The following is a 13,768-nucleotide window of genomic DNA, read 5'->3' on the forward strand; positions in this document are numbered from 1 at the left end:
GTGTGGGAGGGGAATATTGTAATGTGCCAAAGAACAAGCAGCCCAAATGACAGCAGCCCCAGTGAGGCCTGGAATAGGACACAGGTGTGTCACTGCAGGACACCCAGGACAGGAAATCATTTAGGCCATGTGAATTGATAATGAGTCCAAGCCAGCATCTTCACAGCAGAGCACACAAATGGTCAGGCACCAGGGTGCCGAGGCTCGGATCTGTCCGTAAAAAAAGCTTTAATAAAGTAAGAAAAAAAGACAATGTTGTGGATAAAGAGCTCAGCCATCAGGTGACAGATGTCATAGAAAGCCATGGCATAGAGCAGGCATGAAGAAAACAAAAAAAATCTCAATGTGAGGTGGAACACAGAACAGGAAAGAAGGCCAAGACGGTGCTGAGAGGAGCAGTGAAGGCAGCCTCATCTGAGGCTCTGGCTCAGTACCACGTGTCTGTTTCGCTGCACAAGAGGCAGGTGTAGGATCCGAGTCCGGGCTGCAGCCTTTTGTAAGGAGGCCCCATTAACATCCTTGAACACTCCCTCTGTTCTCCAGCCCTCGGTGCCGGCTACTTCTGATGTCAGGATAATGGCCCTGCCAAAAGCGCCGCATTTGAAGTTAACGATCTCAGCCCCCTCTCAGGCTGCTGAAAGCCAAGTGTGCATCCTCTCAGATCAGGCTGAAAAGGCAACTTCAAAAGTACACTGCTCAAAAGGGACCCTGCAGAAGTTCAGAAATGAAAGGATAATTAGGGGCTTGAAAACTTCTCACAGGAGGCAAGAATGGAAAGATGGAGATTGATTACATTAGGGAGGAACTGCAGAAAAAAAGACATGATACAATAATTAGAGGCATAAGGAAGATGACGGCAGGAACTTGTCCTCCCTTTCTTGTAAGATACAAGGGCTAGACGATGAAATGACAGAATTCAAGGTCAGGCATTGTGTGAAGTTAACAAAAGCAGCTGAACTTGTGTAACCATCACAACTGTCTGGAAGGGAAATGAAAATATGTGATGTGAGATTTAGCCAGACCAGAAGGTATCAGTGGGGAGAGTAATGCCAAATAGTTGCAGATTAATTCCCTGCAAGCTCCTTCCTTGCCCCTTCTTTTGAAGGATCTAATCCCAGCTCAGCTTGACAAGCCCAAACTCCCAGGAAAACTTTCTGCCTGATCATAGGGTCAGAGCCAAAGACACGGAGGCAGAGAGTGGGGGAAATCTGAGCAGGTTTTAGTGGGGCTGCCAACAGGCAGGTGTGAGGCTTCCTTAGGAGAATGAATGAACAGCCACAGGTCACCACCACAGCGTCACAACTCCTCTCAAACACACCTGACCTCAAATACCAGCAAGGCAGCCATGTCAGCTGGCCAGACTGAGATAGTTTTCTTCTTCACAAAAATATGCATTGCCATGAAGATTTTAACCAATTCATTGAGCTTCATTCTTTAAAATGTTTCTGCTGGTGAATTTGCATTAATTCTGAGACTCCAAACAATATCCCTCTTGAGGCCAGTTTGCAAGGTAGCAGTAGGATGGATTAGAGCAGTCAGTCACCAAAATACTTTCCTAAAAGTCAGAGGCCAACCAAGCACAGGTTCCACTCATTGTGAACACTGCACAGCTGCTCACTGAGAAATCCAGCCAACTGTAAAGCCACTTCAGCACCTGAGTGTCATCAGCAGAATCCAGTACAAGATAATCCTGGCAGAGGCCTGCAAAATTCTACATCAAATGCAATCACAATGATTTTTTTGCCTTAGACAATTATACACAGGCACTGCCAAGTTATGTTTGCACCTTGTTTTAATAACGTAATCCAGCTCATTTCATACATAATAAATTCATTAGGCTTTGGGGGGTTGTACAAGATCAAGCACATTTTAACAGAATTCATTTAAATATCCTTTTAACAATTAATAATTTCACAGTTCTGAAAACACGGTTCAGTGCTCTGACTGAGCTCTGGAGGGTTTGCTTTGGTAAGTTCATACCAGCTTCCACCACATGTTTCAGAAGGCAGCTTGGTACCCTGCCAGTAGAAACAGAACTCGGGAGGATCACACCGCCAGCAGGTGATCACAGCCTTGTCCTGCCCAGTCCATGGTGCCTCCTGCTTCCCTGTGCATAGGAAAGTCACACAGCATTGTCACAGCTCCAGGTCCTGCAGGTCTCCCCAGCTGGGGCCAATTTTCACTTTAACATTCAGTTTCACTGAGAGTTTGATGGCGTTTTCCATCTCGTGTTTCACGATCTGAGCAACCTAGGAGGAAACATCAGGCATCAGACACACACACAACTTCAATGCTCTGGGTTTCTGTCAATAGCTGGGGCAAAAAGACACCTGGAATCCTCTCCTGCATTTATTTGCACTGACTTACCACCGATGGGAATGCAGCCAAATCCTGATTAGTGTTCATGAATGGAGAAAATGTATAATGCCAGTGAGATTTTATGCAGCACAGAGCTGTGACTGGTTCTCCAGTGTTTAAGACTACTCAAAAAAGGGGCCAAGATTAACTTTCTGTTAAACACTTGAGAGTCCTGAAGAGTCTCATCTTTCACTCAGCTGCATAACTCTTAAGTGTCTCATGGAGTCTGTTCTGAAAACTTCAATATACTGAAAGCAAGACACAAAACAAATTTGCCAGAAGCAAAGAACGGTGGCTCCTCCGTGTTGTGCCAGCTTGAAAAGCACTCTGTGAAACACAAATCCTAAACCTCTGGGAAAGCAGCTCACATTCCATGTGGGTGCTACAAATACTGCCCAGGTTCCCCCTCACTGTTTAGTTAAGGCAACTCCTGCCCTCTAGTAAACAGATGAGGTAACTGTTCTCTGCTCCCCAGAAATATTCATAAGAAAACACTCATTTCAATGCACAGTTAGAAAACCAGAAATTATTTCTTTCTGCAGCTGTTTGGATTACAAGAGACTGGATTTTTTTCTCCTGACTGTAAAAACCTGCCCTGGACAAAGGTACTCCCTTTCCTCCCCCAAGACCTGTGCAGAATCCAGCCTGTCCTGGATTGCTTATTTGAATGAATCTTTCAATCCACACCCATCCCATGAACCTTTCCACAGTTAAGTGAAAAGAGGCTTTGAAATTATCCTCAATAACGATTCCTCAGCTCAGCTAGAAGCCACCCTGGCAGCAGAGGAACTGTTCAAGCTGTCTGACCTTTCCATGTGTTTTCATAATTTCCTTACAGGTAGCCATCATAGAAATTCCTCCATAGTTTTTGGTGGGGAATGGAGGAGGGGATTTGAGGAGATCAGAGCACAAGACTTTACAACAGCATGAAGAACTAGGGGAAGATTTGTCTTCCAAACCCCTATGCCCTTACATACTGCATTTCAAAATGATCTTGATAACCTAGAAAAATGCTTTGAAATTGGATGTAATTCAGCACAGAGTACAGCACAGAGAAAGAAGCAGGGTAGAGAATTAGGACAGAAATAATCTACTGTTCAAAAATAGGATGAAAAACAACTGCCTGGGCAGGAAAAAAATGGGGTTATCAGAGATTAAAAACTGAACAGGGCCTAAGCAAGGCACACTGCTGTGAGAAAACAAGGAAATGAAATTTGGGAACACAGAAAATGTTGCTTGCATGACACACAAATCAATTTTCCACTCTATTCAAACCACTCCACCCTTGATCAAGTTTGGGGCCCAGCAGATCAAAAGCAGATCAAACTTGAACCATAGAGAAGGAGATTCTCTAAGAATGGTCACAAGTCCAGCACATGGCACCAGCAAAGATGATCTGATTAGGGCTGCTGCACCTAGAACCAGGGACAGCAGCTGTGCTGCAGGGGAGACAGGAAAACCTGCTGGTTTAAGCAACTGCCCAGAAAAATCTATTGAGAAATATATCTGAAGGAAGTTAGAAAAGCTGGTAATAATTGCTCTTGAAGTTGAGGTAGTTAATGAAATACATAGAATACAATAAATAATAAGCAAATCCAGTTCTCCTGGGAACATCATGATAAACCAGAGTCAGTATCTAAAGATGTTAAAGCCTATACTCAGGGGATTTTAGTCTTCTACAGGAAGAATATTAGAAGCTTTTTTGTCTCAAAAACAGCCTGCCTAGATTGAAGCAGCAAATGTCTGAACAAAGCTGGCAAAACGAGAAAAAGCTTGAGCTGAGGTTCAAGCCAAAAATATCAAACCTTTTGTTTTCATTTACATGAATGTATCTATGTTATTAATAAATATACTCACTTATATTCTTTATATTTTTATTAGTACATATTTATTAATATATACATGCATGCTCAGGCCAGTCAGCACTGCTGAAAGCTCTGTCAGACTAGGAGTTACTGCTTGCCATCAGGAGATGACCTTTTGTCATTAGCCATGTGCCTGTGCAGAAGTGGAAGAAAGACACCCCAAGATATGGAAGCGAGGCCTGGGAATCTCCCTGTGTTTGTGCTCAGGACTTGGGAAACACTGAGCTGCCAACAGCCAGCTCAAACACTGCCCCTGAGAGCTGGCACACAGACTGCCCTGTGCCCAGGCCCAGGAGTGCCTTCAGGGAGGAAGAGCACTCACACAGCCACACGCAGGCATTAAGGGCACTTGAAAACCACAGAGCACATTCCTTGTACCTACCCCGCTGCCAACCAGCACCACAATGCTCCTACCAGGAAGACAAGTAGGTAGGGAATGAGGAGACGAGTGCCAAAAGGATAGAATCCTCCTTTCCTTGCACAGAGCACAAACCACAGCTAATACATGTTCTGAGTTAGGCACCAGAGCATAAGCAGGGAGGCAAAAAAACCTCCACATGAGGAAACACTTCCCCCTACACCTGTCAACAATACTAAACCACTTTACTCATCAAGCCTCACGGAAAAGTTGCATAAACTGCTGTTACAAGCAACAAAGCACACACTGAAAATGAACTTCAGCCATGAGCATGGCTTGAATCCAAAAATCAAGAGATCAAGCATGCAAACATGTTTTTTTCATCCAACTGAACTTTGTTTTCACAGCCCTTTCAGCACCCAGGGAGGGGAGATCCAGGGAAGAGAACTGGAAGGAAGGCTTGTTTGAAATACAGTAAATGCAGTAGAGCTGAAAGAGGAACTGCAGGGCTGTACCTGGATGACATCATCCTCTGCAACCTCATAGAGGAGCTCATCGTGCAGCTGGAGGATGAAGAAGCCTCCTCTGATGGGATGTAACATCCCTGTGTTTCTCCTCCTCGACAGCCTTCCTACACGGGTGAAGAGCAGAGTTTGTTAGGCACCATCATACAAAAGTGTGTTTCTTGTATCAAAAACCTTTGCACATTCCTAATGCTGAGAAAAAGAATGTGAGGACCTTGAAAATTAAAAAGCCCATGCCTACAGACAAAACCACAAATCATGGATATTCTATAAATATTTGTACAGCTACTGAGGGAAAAAAATGTTAATGAAAAGTATCTAAAATATACACATTTCAGCCTTACAATATAAAGATATAAATCAGAACAGAAGCAAGAGACAGTTGTGTTTCCTGAACCACCTGTTTTGAAAGTAAATTTTAAACAAAATCATGCAAAGTTTGATCAGAAGCTGGTTTACAACATTCTCTCTGGCAATGAATTAGGATTCTGCTTTTCTTCCAGGAACATTTTAATGGCTAGTTTAAGAAAGCAGTCAGCCTCCTGCAAAATACAGTTTCTGAAACTGTAGATCCTGAGTAGAACTGAGGAAGGAAAAAAAGAGCAGTTATTGAATAAACAAGTAAGCAGCTGACAAAATCAAGATCCTGGTGGACCTTCCCTGACAAAAAAATGTAAAAAACTCTTCCATGGTAAAAGCTGTCAGTGTTTTAAAATAAACAAGCATAGCCTCACACACAGAGACTCAAAAGTTATTTATTTCTGAGGTTAGCTCACAGGAGGACTTCAGTTCACAGAAAGGGTTTCAAGCCATCATCAGTTCCTCACACTGAGGCAGCAATATTGAAGCAGCCACGTGATGCAGAATGCTCCTCTGATGGATGGCAGAGGCATTTCTAACTTGCTGAAAAATAATTCCTTCCAGTTCTTGAAACACTCAGTATCAGAGCAGGGGTAAACTGTCACAAATGCATCTACGCACCCCCCTACAATTACAGTGGCCAAAGGTCAGCAGCTTCTGCTCCTAGGAGGGGTGGGAAGCTTGCCAAGCACGTCCCTTCTACTCATAGCTGACCTCGAAATCTGGTCTCTGGAGATAAACTCCCTGACACATTTTTAGATGTTTGGCAATTAATTATTTCATTTCCAAATCAGACTCTTCATATTAAGACAGCTTTACGTTTCAATTGAAGCAAAAGAACTACCAAAGAAATATAGCTCTCCGTTTCTTAAGTAGTCTTTCTAAAATACACCTGATGAACAGAACACCATTTACATTAAAAGTCTTTGTGGCATTCCTCTGGGAATGAGCACCCCAGCACAGCTTTGCTATCTGCAGACAGAAAAAACTTATGCTGATAAGTGCTTCATATAATACTCTTGTGAAGTCTCTGTACATCAAACTCCAGCCAACAAATTTCAGACTTAATTCTAACCAGAAAATGTATTTTTAGAACCAGAAGTCATCCCACTCAATTTTTTCACTGCCTCTGAAGCCAGAGTCTCTGCTCAGTTCCTCCTTCCCACTTCTGAACAATTCTGTGGTGGCATCACAGACCACATCACACATGAACTCTCACAGCCAGCCCTTGCAAGATCTGCTCTGAGGTAATTGGAGTCTCTGTTCTGGTCACACTTGCTTTAGTTTGTTGAGCAGACATTCCTCCTCCTTCCTGATGACTTTTTTGCCCCTTAAACACAGTCTTACCACCGTCAGAAAACAAAGCTTCTCCCACCTCTAGGCCCAAAGGCACTAACCTTTTTTTTTTTTTTTTTTTTAATTAACATTAGTAACACTGAAAATCTCACTCCAGTGTGCTAAGAAGAGGCAACCATACCAGTCTTATCTCTTGGGAAGGAGCTCTCCAGATGTCCATGGGACTTGATCAGAGAGGAGAAGGCTTCCAGGCGTCTCTGAATATTCACAGTGGCTGTTTTGACAATATCTGCAGCAGATCCCTGAACAGTTGTATTCACAGCCTGGCGCTCTGCCTGAACAGAGATAGTTGTTCTCAAAACTCACCCCCAAAAAGTCAAATCCAACATGTCACATCTACCTAATTAAAAGTAACGCATGGAGTAAAACTTCCAAATAAAGAGTTTGTTCTATCTGCCTGAAAGAAAGACATTATAGACTAGCTTCAGACACAAAATTTCTACAGGCACCTGAGAAAATTCCACAAATTTAAAATTAATGAATATCAAGGGTAATAACCTGCAAGAGTCACAACTCACAAGAAGGAGAAGCATATACCCATGGTAAAAGTTTCAAGGGGAGTGGAAAAATCTCAGTTAATCTAAGCACAAGACACTCCTGCCTATCTTCAAAGCCATGAGGGATGGACAGCTGAAGGCAAGAAACTGGACTTCATGGACTAATAATCTGGTCTGCCACACTAAATCCCGACTGCCAGAGCATTACAGCTGTGCAAAAACACACCAGACCACTATTTTTTTTTTCAACACAAGCAACTTCTCTGTTAATCCCCTCCTCAGACAAGAAAACTATTCAGAGTTTCTTCTTTATTTGTTTAGAGCTGAAACAGGTGCAAAGAATTACAAGGATGCTGAAATGAAAGTGAAGATAATTCATTAATTGATCTTTAATATGATTTTAAAGACTAAATCATCTACAAAGCTTCCTGCTGAAGTATTTTTCAGATCAAATTGTCCATTATTTTCAAAAGTTTTTTGAAAGCCTCCTTGTTTCCCTGTCAGCTGTTTGGAAGATAAATTCTCCCACTTCCTCCCTCTTCTACTCTAGTCTTTAATACCACAGAACCTCATCCAGCTTCCTACTGAGAAGTATAATGCTTCCTCCCCACAGAAACACCTCCCTAGGGAGTCAATTTACTCTTACTGAAGTTGAGTCTATGGCAGAAGTGTCCAAAAATACTTTGAAAAAAAAATGCAAATTCAAAGCTGTATGCTAAGTAAATATTTATCGAAGAAGTTAAAGCAATTTTCCTTTCAGGGAAAATAAGAAAAGGAACAAATACCCGAAAATACAGGTCTTTAATGCCCTTTCTTGTTCAAGTGCTGACAGCATGTAACATACAAAGACTGCTGAGTGGGAGCAACTCATCCTGAAGAGTAAAAGTGTACTCCTATGTGGAGGCTTTTTAAAATCATGTCCATTGACTTCAATAAATTACTCACTCCAGCTCCAACGTGGGAGTTCTGAAGTGAGGTTAGCACAGTGATGACAGCTGCACACCCAGTCACAGAAGACTTACGTCAAACAGGCCACGACAAAAGCTCTGTTACTCAGAGAATGACTGAGGGAACAATGAACTAAGCAAGAAGTGGAAGGTCAGGACTAAGATGGCTCAAAAACCTTGTAAAACTGCAGACATGGCTATGCAAAGAAATCTGGTATTTTAAAAATAAAACAAAAAAAATTAAAAAGACACAGCACTCAACATACATGAGCCTTACTGTAGGGATTTGGATCTTTGATAGCTGGCAGGTATCGCCGTCTCCCCAGGATGGTCTGCACAAACCCATCCCTTCTGCAGCTCTGCACCGTCTCCCTCAAGAATTTCTGAACCCCTGTGAAAGGAGAGAGAAAGTTTTCTGTAATACAGCTGATGTTCTGTACTGACTTCTCAGTGGGGTCACTGAAAGCAGTCTGGGGCAGCCAAGCAGCACAGAGGAAACCCTTTAAATTTCCCAGACCCTATCAGTGGACAAAGGCACACGATCACTCATTCAGCTCTGCTGAAAAACCTATTAAGACTTTTGAGGTGGAAGAGAGTGCACAGTGTCAGGATATCTGGCTGTGCACAAGGAGGTGGGAAGCCCATCCTGCACAGTGCCCAGGCACAGAGGGTCATACATGTATTATTGATAATGGAGAGGTCAGAACCTGGACCAGCACTGGAAAGACAAGGAGTAGGAAGGGAGTAAATTGAAAGCAGAAGCCAGCCCTTGATGCCTCAGGCTGCCTGACTTCAGGCTGTGTCCCTTCAGATTCTAGGATAAAAGAAAATCACCCACCTGCACTTTGCAAGGGAAGGAGAAAATCCACCAAAGAGTGTTAAAAAGAAACTTAGGTCAAAGAAAGGTGAGCCAGGGAAGAATGAACTTGCATTGCAAGTTCAGGTAACAACTGTACTTAAGTGGGAAAAGTTAACTTCACACAGTTTCTTCCCATGTTTACAAAATACAAAATGTAAAAGGAGCTATTCAAAATCAAGACTGACAGCATAAGTCAATTCATGAGGTGTGTCATTTAGCAGCCAGCCTGGCAACGCATAGCAAGTGAAAATCCACAAGAGGTGAAGTTACAATATAAGGTACACTGCAGTTTGTAGCATACACATGTACCCAGAGAGAGGAGGCAGGAAGTCATTCCTAATGCTCATGAAGGAGAGACTGTTCAGAAATTAAGAGACTAAACAGAATCTTAACAGAAAACCATTTCTCTGCATCTGTCTCCTAAAGAAACAAACCCTAAATCTTCATAATTTTCCAGCTCATTTTCAAGTCCTATGATTAGAACTAGCTGCTTCTTGTCCCATTTTCCCTCCATTCTTTTTTTTGATTGCAGCTCTATTCTCTCTACAGTTTAAAAATTAACATGCTTCTTAAAAACACAACCATGTCTTTTTACAAAACACGGGAGAGCTACTCTGAGCAGCTGGATAAAAATTAAAGGATTACATGTAAAACAATTTAGAACTCCATGAAAGCAGGAGACAAAAGCAGAAGAATTTAATGGTTATATTTAAAAATGATAAGAAGTATCGCCTAAAGTTGTCACAGCATATCATTTGAATCTGTGTGTTTTAATAAAGGAAAGCATGTTTCTCATTCAGAAACTTAAAAGCTTTAAAATGACTCTTCAGGACTTATTAATTAATTAAAATAACAAAAAAAATTATTGTAATAAGTAAAGAACAAAGTTTTAAAGGTGAATAAAACCCAAGAGTAAAGTAAAACATTACAGTGTACCAAACTGCTGCATTCATGCACTGGACTTTTCAAAATGAAAAGCATTTTCAAGAGATATGAGTAGAGGGTTGAGACAAATTTAGGATTTGAAGAGATATGGAGAGAAGGGAATAAAAACAACAACAACCACTACCCAGCTCCCAAGCAGCCATATCCATACCTGTGTATCTTGATTTGAAGGATTCAATATAACTGGCAGCTTCATTTTCATCAATCCCCATCTGCTCGCCTAAAGATTTTGCTCCTATCCCATAGATGATTCCATAGCAAATCTGCCAGAGGGAAGGGTGAAGAATCACAACCGTTTGGTCAGCCGTGCAAAGAAAGCAGAGCCAAAACAAAATGTGATTCACTGGAAGATAAATGTACGGGAACAAGGCCGAGTATTCAAGAAGAGAGACCCCCTCTGAGTCCAAGCCATTCATGCTGCTTTTCTCCACCCTCATCCCCCAAAACTCCAACAGCTCCAGTTGCAACGTACTGAGAGTGGGAGGATGGACAAAGAAACTACTGAACAACCATGGCTGAACTCAAACAGAAAAACATACTACAATGTGTTGAACACTGAACCTTCCTGCCCAGAAAGCTGCTATTGAATTTTTTTTCCTAAAATTACCTGCTTAGCTTGTTGCCTGGTCCTGTCTCCAACAGCTTTGGGATCAATCATTTTCCATTCTGCTGCAATGCTCTTAAAGACATCAGTACCACCATTCAGGGCTTGAATGAGGCGACAGTCACCAGATAAATGAGCAAGGATCCTCAGTTCCAGCTGAGAGTAATCAGCAGCCAAGATTAACCCACCTGAAGTCAAGAAGTTACCAGAAACCATTATTTTATAAATTACTCCAATATGCCATTCAACTTGCCAGCAAGAAGGACTGAACCCATCCTTTGTCTTCTGCTCTGAGAGTTTTTCGCAGCAATTTCTATCAAGGCAAATTCTTGCCTGTTTCCCCAATGCTCAGGCCTGGCTGCTTTACATCTAGTCACATTTAGAATCCATCAAAACCATACAAACAAGTATCTGTCCAGGTGTCTAGGACAGAGCAGGCAATGTGAGAACTGACATTTGGATAGAAAGAATACTAGGTAGAGTGCAATTTGCATATTAAGAGCGGCCTTAGCTACCTCTTTAAAAACCAGGTATTCTTAAAGAGGAAATTAAAGTGTGAACATGTGAATAATATAATATGAATACTTTGCCCAACTGAAACTCTCTCTTTTACAGTCGCGTGAATAATTTTGAAGGCATGCTAACTACTGCACTAGTTTTCCAAGTAGGCTGCTCAGACACACAGATACTGTTATCAGTTCTTAAACCTTCATTAGATCTAGGATTTTTTGCTAACTATACACTAAACAATTCCAGAGCAGGACCTGGGCCTTACCTGGGAAAGGGACAAAAGCATGCCTCATGCTAACAGAAAATGGTATTCCTCTCTCTTCGGATCTGATTGCAGCTTGAACCTTTAGCCCATTAGGCAAAATACCAGAACGCTTTCTGCATCTGTGGAAGAAAAAAATGATTGCCCTTCACCAATTTCTGAAATAGTAAGAGATATGTAATCATTTTTACCACAACGAATCAGTGAAAACAAGTGAGACACTGCCCTCTAATCCATTTGACTGGACAATCCATAGCCAAATTTGACCATGTAATAACTGGACAGAGACCTCATAAACACCTGCAATGGGTTTATTGAGTCCAAAAAGATTTAGGGATAAATCTCCCTAGTACCTTCAAGATTCAGTTCAGAAATTGGATAATTCTGCTCTAAAACAGGTAAGATGAATGGCCCCAGATCTGTGATGAGCTTATTCCAGAAATGCAACAGAGTCACAGGAATCCTAAAAATTCAACACTCCACCTTGAGTGCCAAGAATGACTCTCAATGTCATTCTCCTCTGCAGAATGCATACAGCAGCCCAGAGGCAGAAAAACTGTCCCCCTGAACATCACCCTCATTACTGCACACAGGCACACATTCACAAGTAAGCCTGTAAAAACAGAGCAGAAGTTGCAGAGGAGGTGCTCATAACACACTGCACCTTTCCTCCTAAAGACTGAGGGAAAAACTGCCCCAAGGCTGCTCGATTTTCTTTTCTGAGAGGCCAAAATTTACAGTGTCACCCATGTGGTCTGCATCCTCTCAGGGCTTGCTTAGGTCTCCTGTCTCACCAATGCATTTGTAGCTGCAGATGGAATTGTATCCATGAGCACACCCACTGAACAGTGCACAGCTCTGACACCATTCACATCACATCCTCCCATCAGCACCACTCTACCAGACAGCCCAAAGGGCTCTTCACTGGAAGGCAAAAAGCCTTTTTAAGTCCTTGATGTCTGGATCAGGGATCTGAGCAAATTCTTTATCAAAATGAAAAGGTAACTCTGAGATCAAGACTAGTTTCAGCAAGGAAAAAAATCATGCTCTCCCTTGTGCGCTTCCTTTTCTTAAATATTGGCTTTTCAGAAATGGTGGGGATCAATGAGATGAAAGCACAAAAATCACAGAAATAAATTTTCAAAAGAAATAAAGGTGAGGGACAATTGCATGTCTGGCTACTGCAGAAAATCACACTGTTCAGCAGAGGTTCTCAGTTGAGTTAAATGTGTAAGGGCTTTACACCATGACCTAATTTAGCTACATTCCTTTGGTCAGAAGCTTCTTACAAGAGGAGGGAAGAGTAGCAATAGTAGTTAATAAGATAATAGCTTGGACCAAAGTCTGGAAGGCAAATCAGACTTGGCTGGATGGCAATTTCCTTTGTGCCAGCAGTCATTTCTGTGCCTTTAGGATTGCCCATCTTCCTAACACAGTGGCTGCTTAAGTAAGGAAAAGTCAGCTTGAGAAACAGACCTCTTAAAGTCTGGCAGGCGCTCCAGGCCTTTGATGGGCTCTTCTCTACAGGGAAGACTCTGAAGAAACCAGCACACTCCCCAGCCATCCTGAAAAGCTGCTGCAAGCCTGAGCATTGCCACAGCTTTATCTCAGAATGACATTCCTGCCTCCATGGCTATGCCTGGTTCTTCTGAGGAGAGATGGACAAGATCTTTCTACTCCTGAGTTTTCTTCTCGTTACTTTCTCAAGGTGTTAAACACATGGTAGAAAAACCAAAAACCTTCTCAAATTTCTCACATCTTGCTGTGTGGAAAAAAGCTTAGAAAAGTCACTCAGGTGACACAACTGGGACAAGAACCTGAATGGAAAGAGAAACTGAAAGGGCAGAAAAGCACCACTAAGTAGGAAGCCTCAAAGCTCACAAGGTAGATGCTAAAAGATTGACCTTGGTGTTTCACTAGACTTCCATGCAACTGTTTAGGCATTGGCATGTAATGCTGTCAAAGTAGAATTGTAGAATCATACAAAACAGGGTATTTGGTTAAGACAACCCAAATTTAGAAATCTTCCTCTGCTACCTGGTAGTTTCTGCAGGTCACTACCACAAATGAAATTATTAACAAAGAATGAAAAATATGTTCACCCCTGTTCACTTACAAAGGGAGCTGCACAGCATAAAACAAATGAATTTTCTTCTGCTTTTTCCTCAATATTCTATCCTCTTTCAGAGCAGCTCTTAGCAAGTCAAACCAGATCCTAACTTCAGTTTAGTTATTTTCACACTCAGGTTTCCATCCAGCAGCTGGGAATGTAACGCTAATCTCCCTGAAGGGTTTCATAAAGAACGTCAAAAAGAAAGCAAAT

General features: G+C 42.0%; 1 protein-coding gene across 1 annotated transcript in view; it reads right to left on the reverse strand.

Moving 5' to 3' along the window:
* Positions 1-1,754: 1,754 nt before the first annotated feature.
* The window catches only part of POLQ (DNA polymerase theta), a 50,237-nt gene continuing 38,223 nt past the window's right edge, over positions 1,755-13,768 (reverse strand). Inside the window, 7 exon segments of the mRNA XM_066206905.1 lie at positions 1,755-2,249; positions 5,097-5,212; positions 6,943-7,096; positions 8,532-8,656; positions 10,221-10,332; positions 10,677-10,861; positions 11,449-11,567. Of these exon segments, the coding sequence (XP_066063002.1) occupies positions 2,136-2,249; positions 5,097-5,212; positions 6,943-7,096; positions 8,532-8,656; positions 10,221-10,332; positions 10,677-10,861; positions 11,449-11,567 (925 nt within the window). The 3' untranslated portion in view covers positions 1,755-2,135.

This window comes from Chamaea fasciata, unplaced genomic scaffold (genome assembly GCF_029207755.1).
Source record: "Chamaea fasciata isolate MVZ Bird 193981 ecotype frontalis unplaced genomic scaffold, bChaFas1.0.hap1 SCAF_2, whole genome shotgun sequence".
In the NCBI taxonomy this organism is placed as follows: domain Eukaryota; kingdom Metazoa; phylum Chordata; class Aves; order Passeriformes; family Sylviidae; genus Chamaea; species Chamaea fasciata.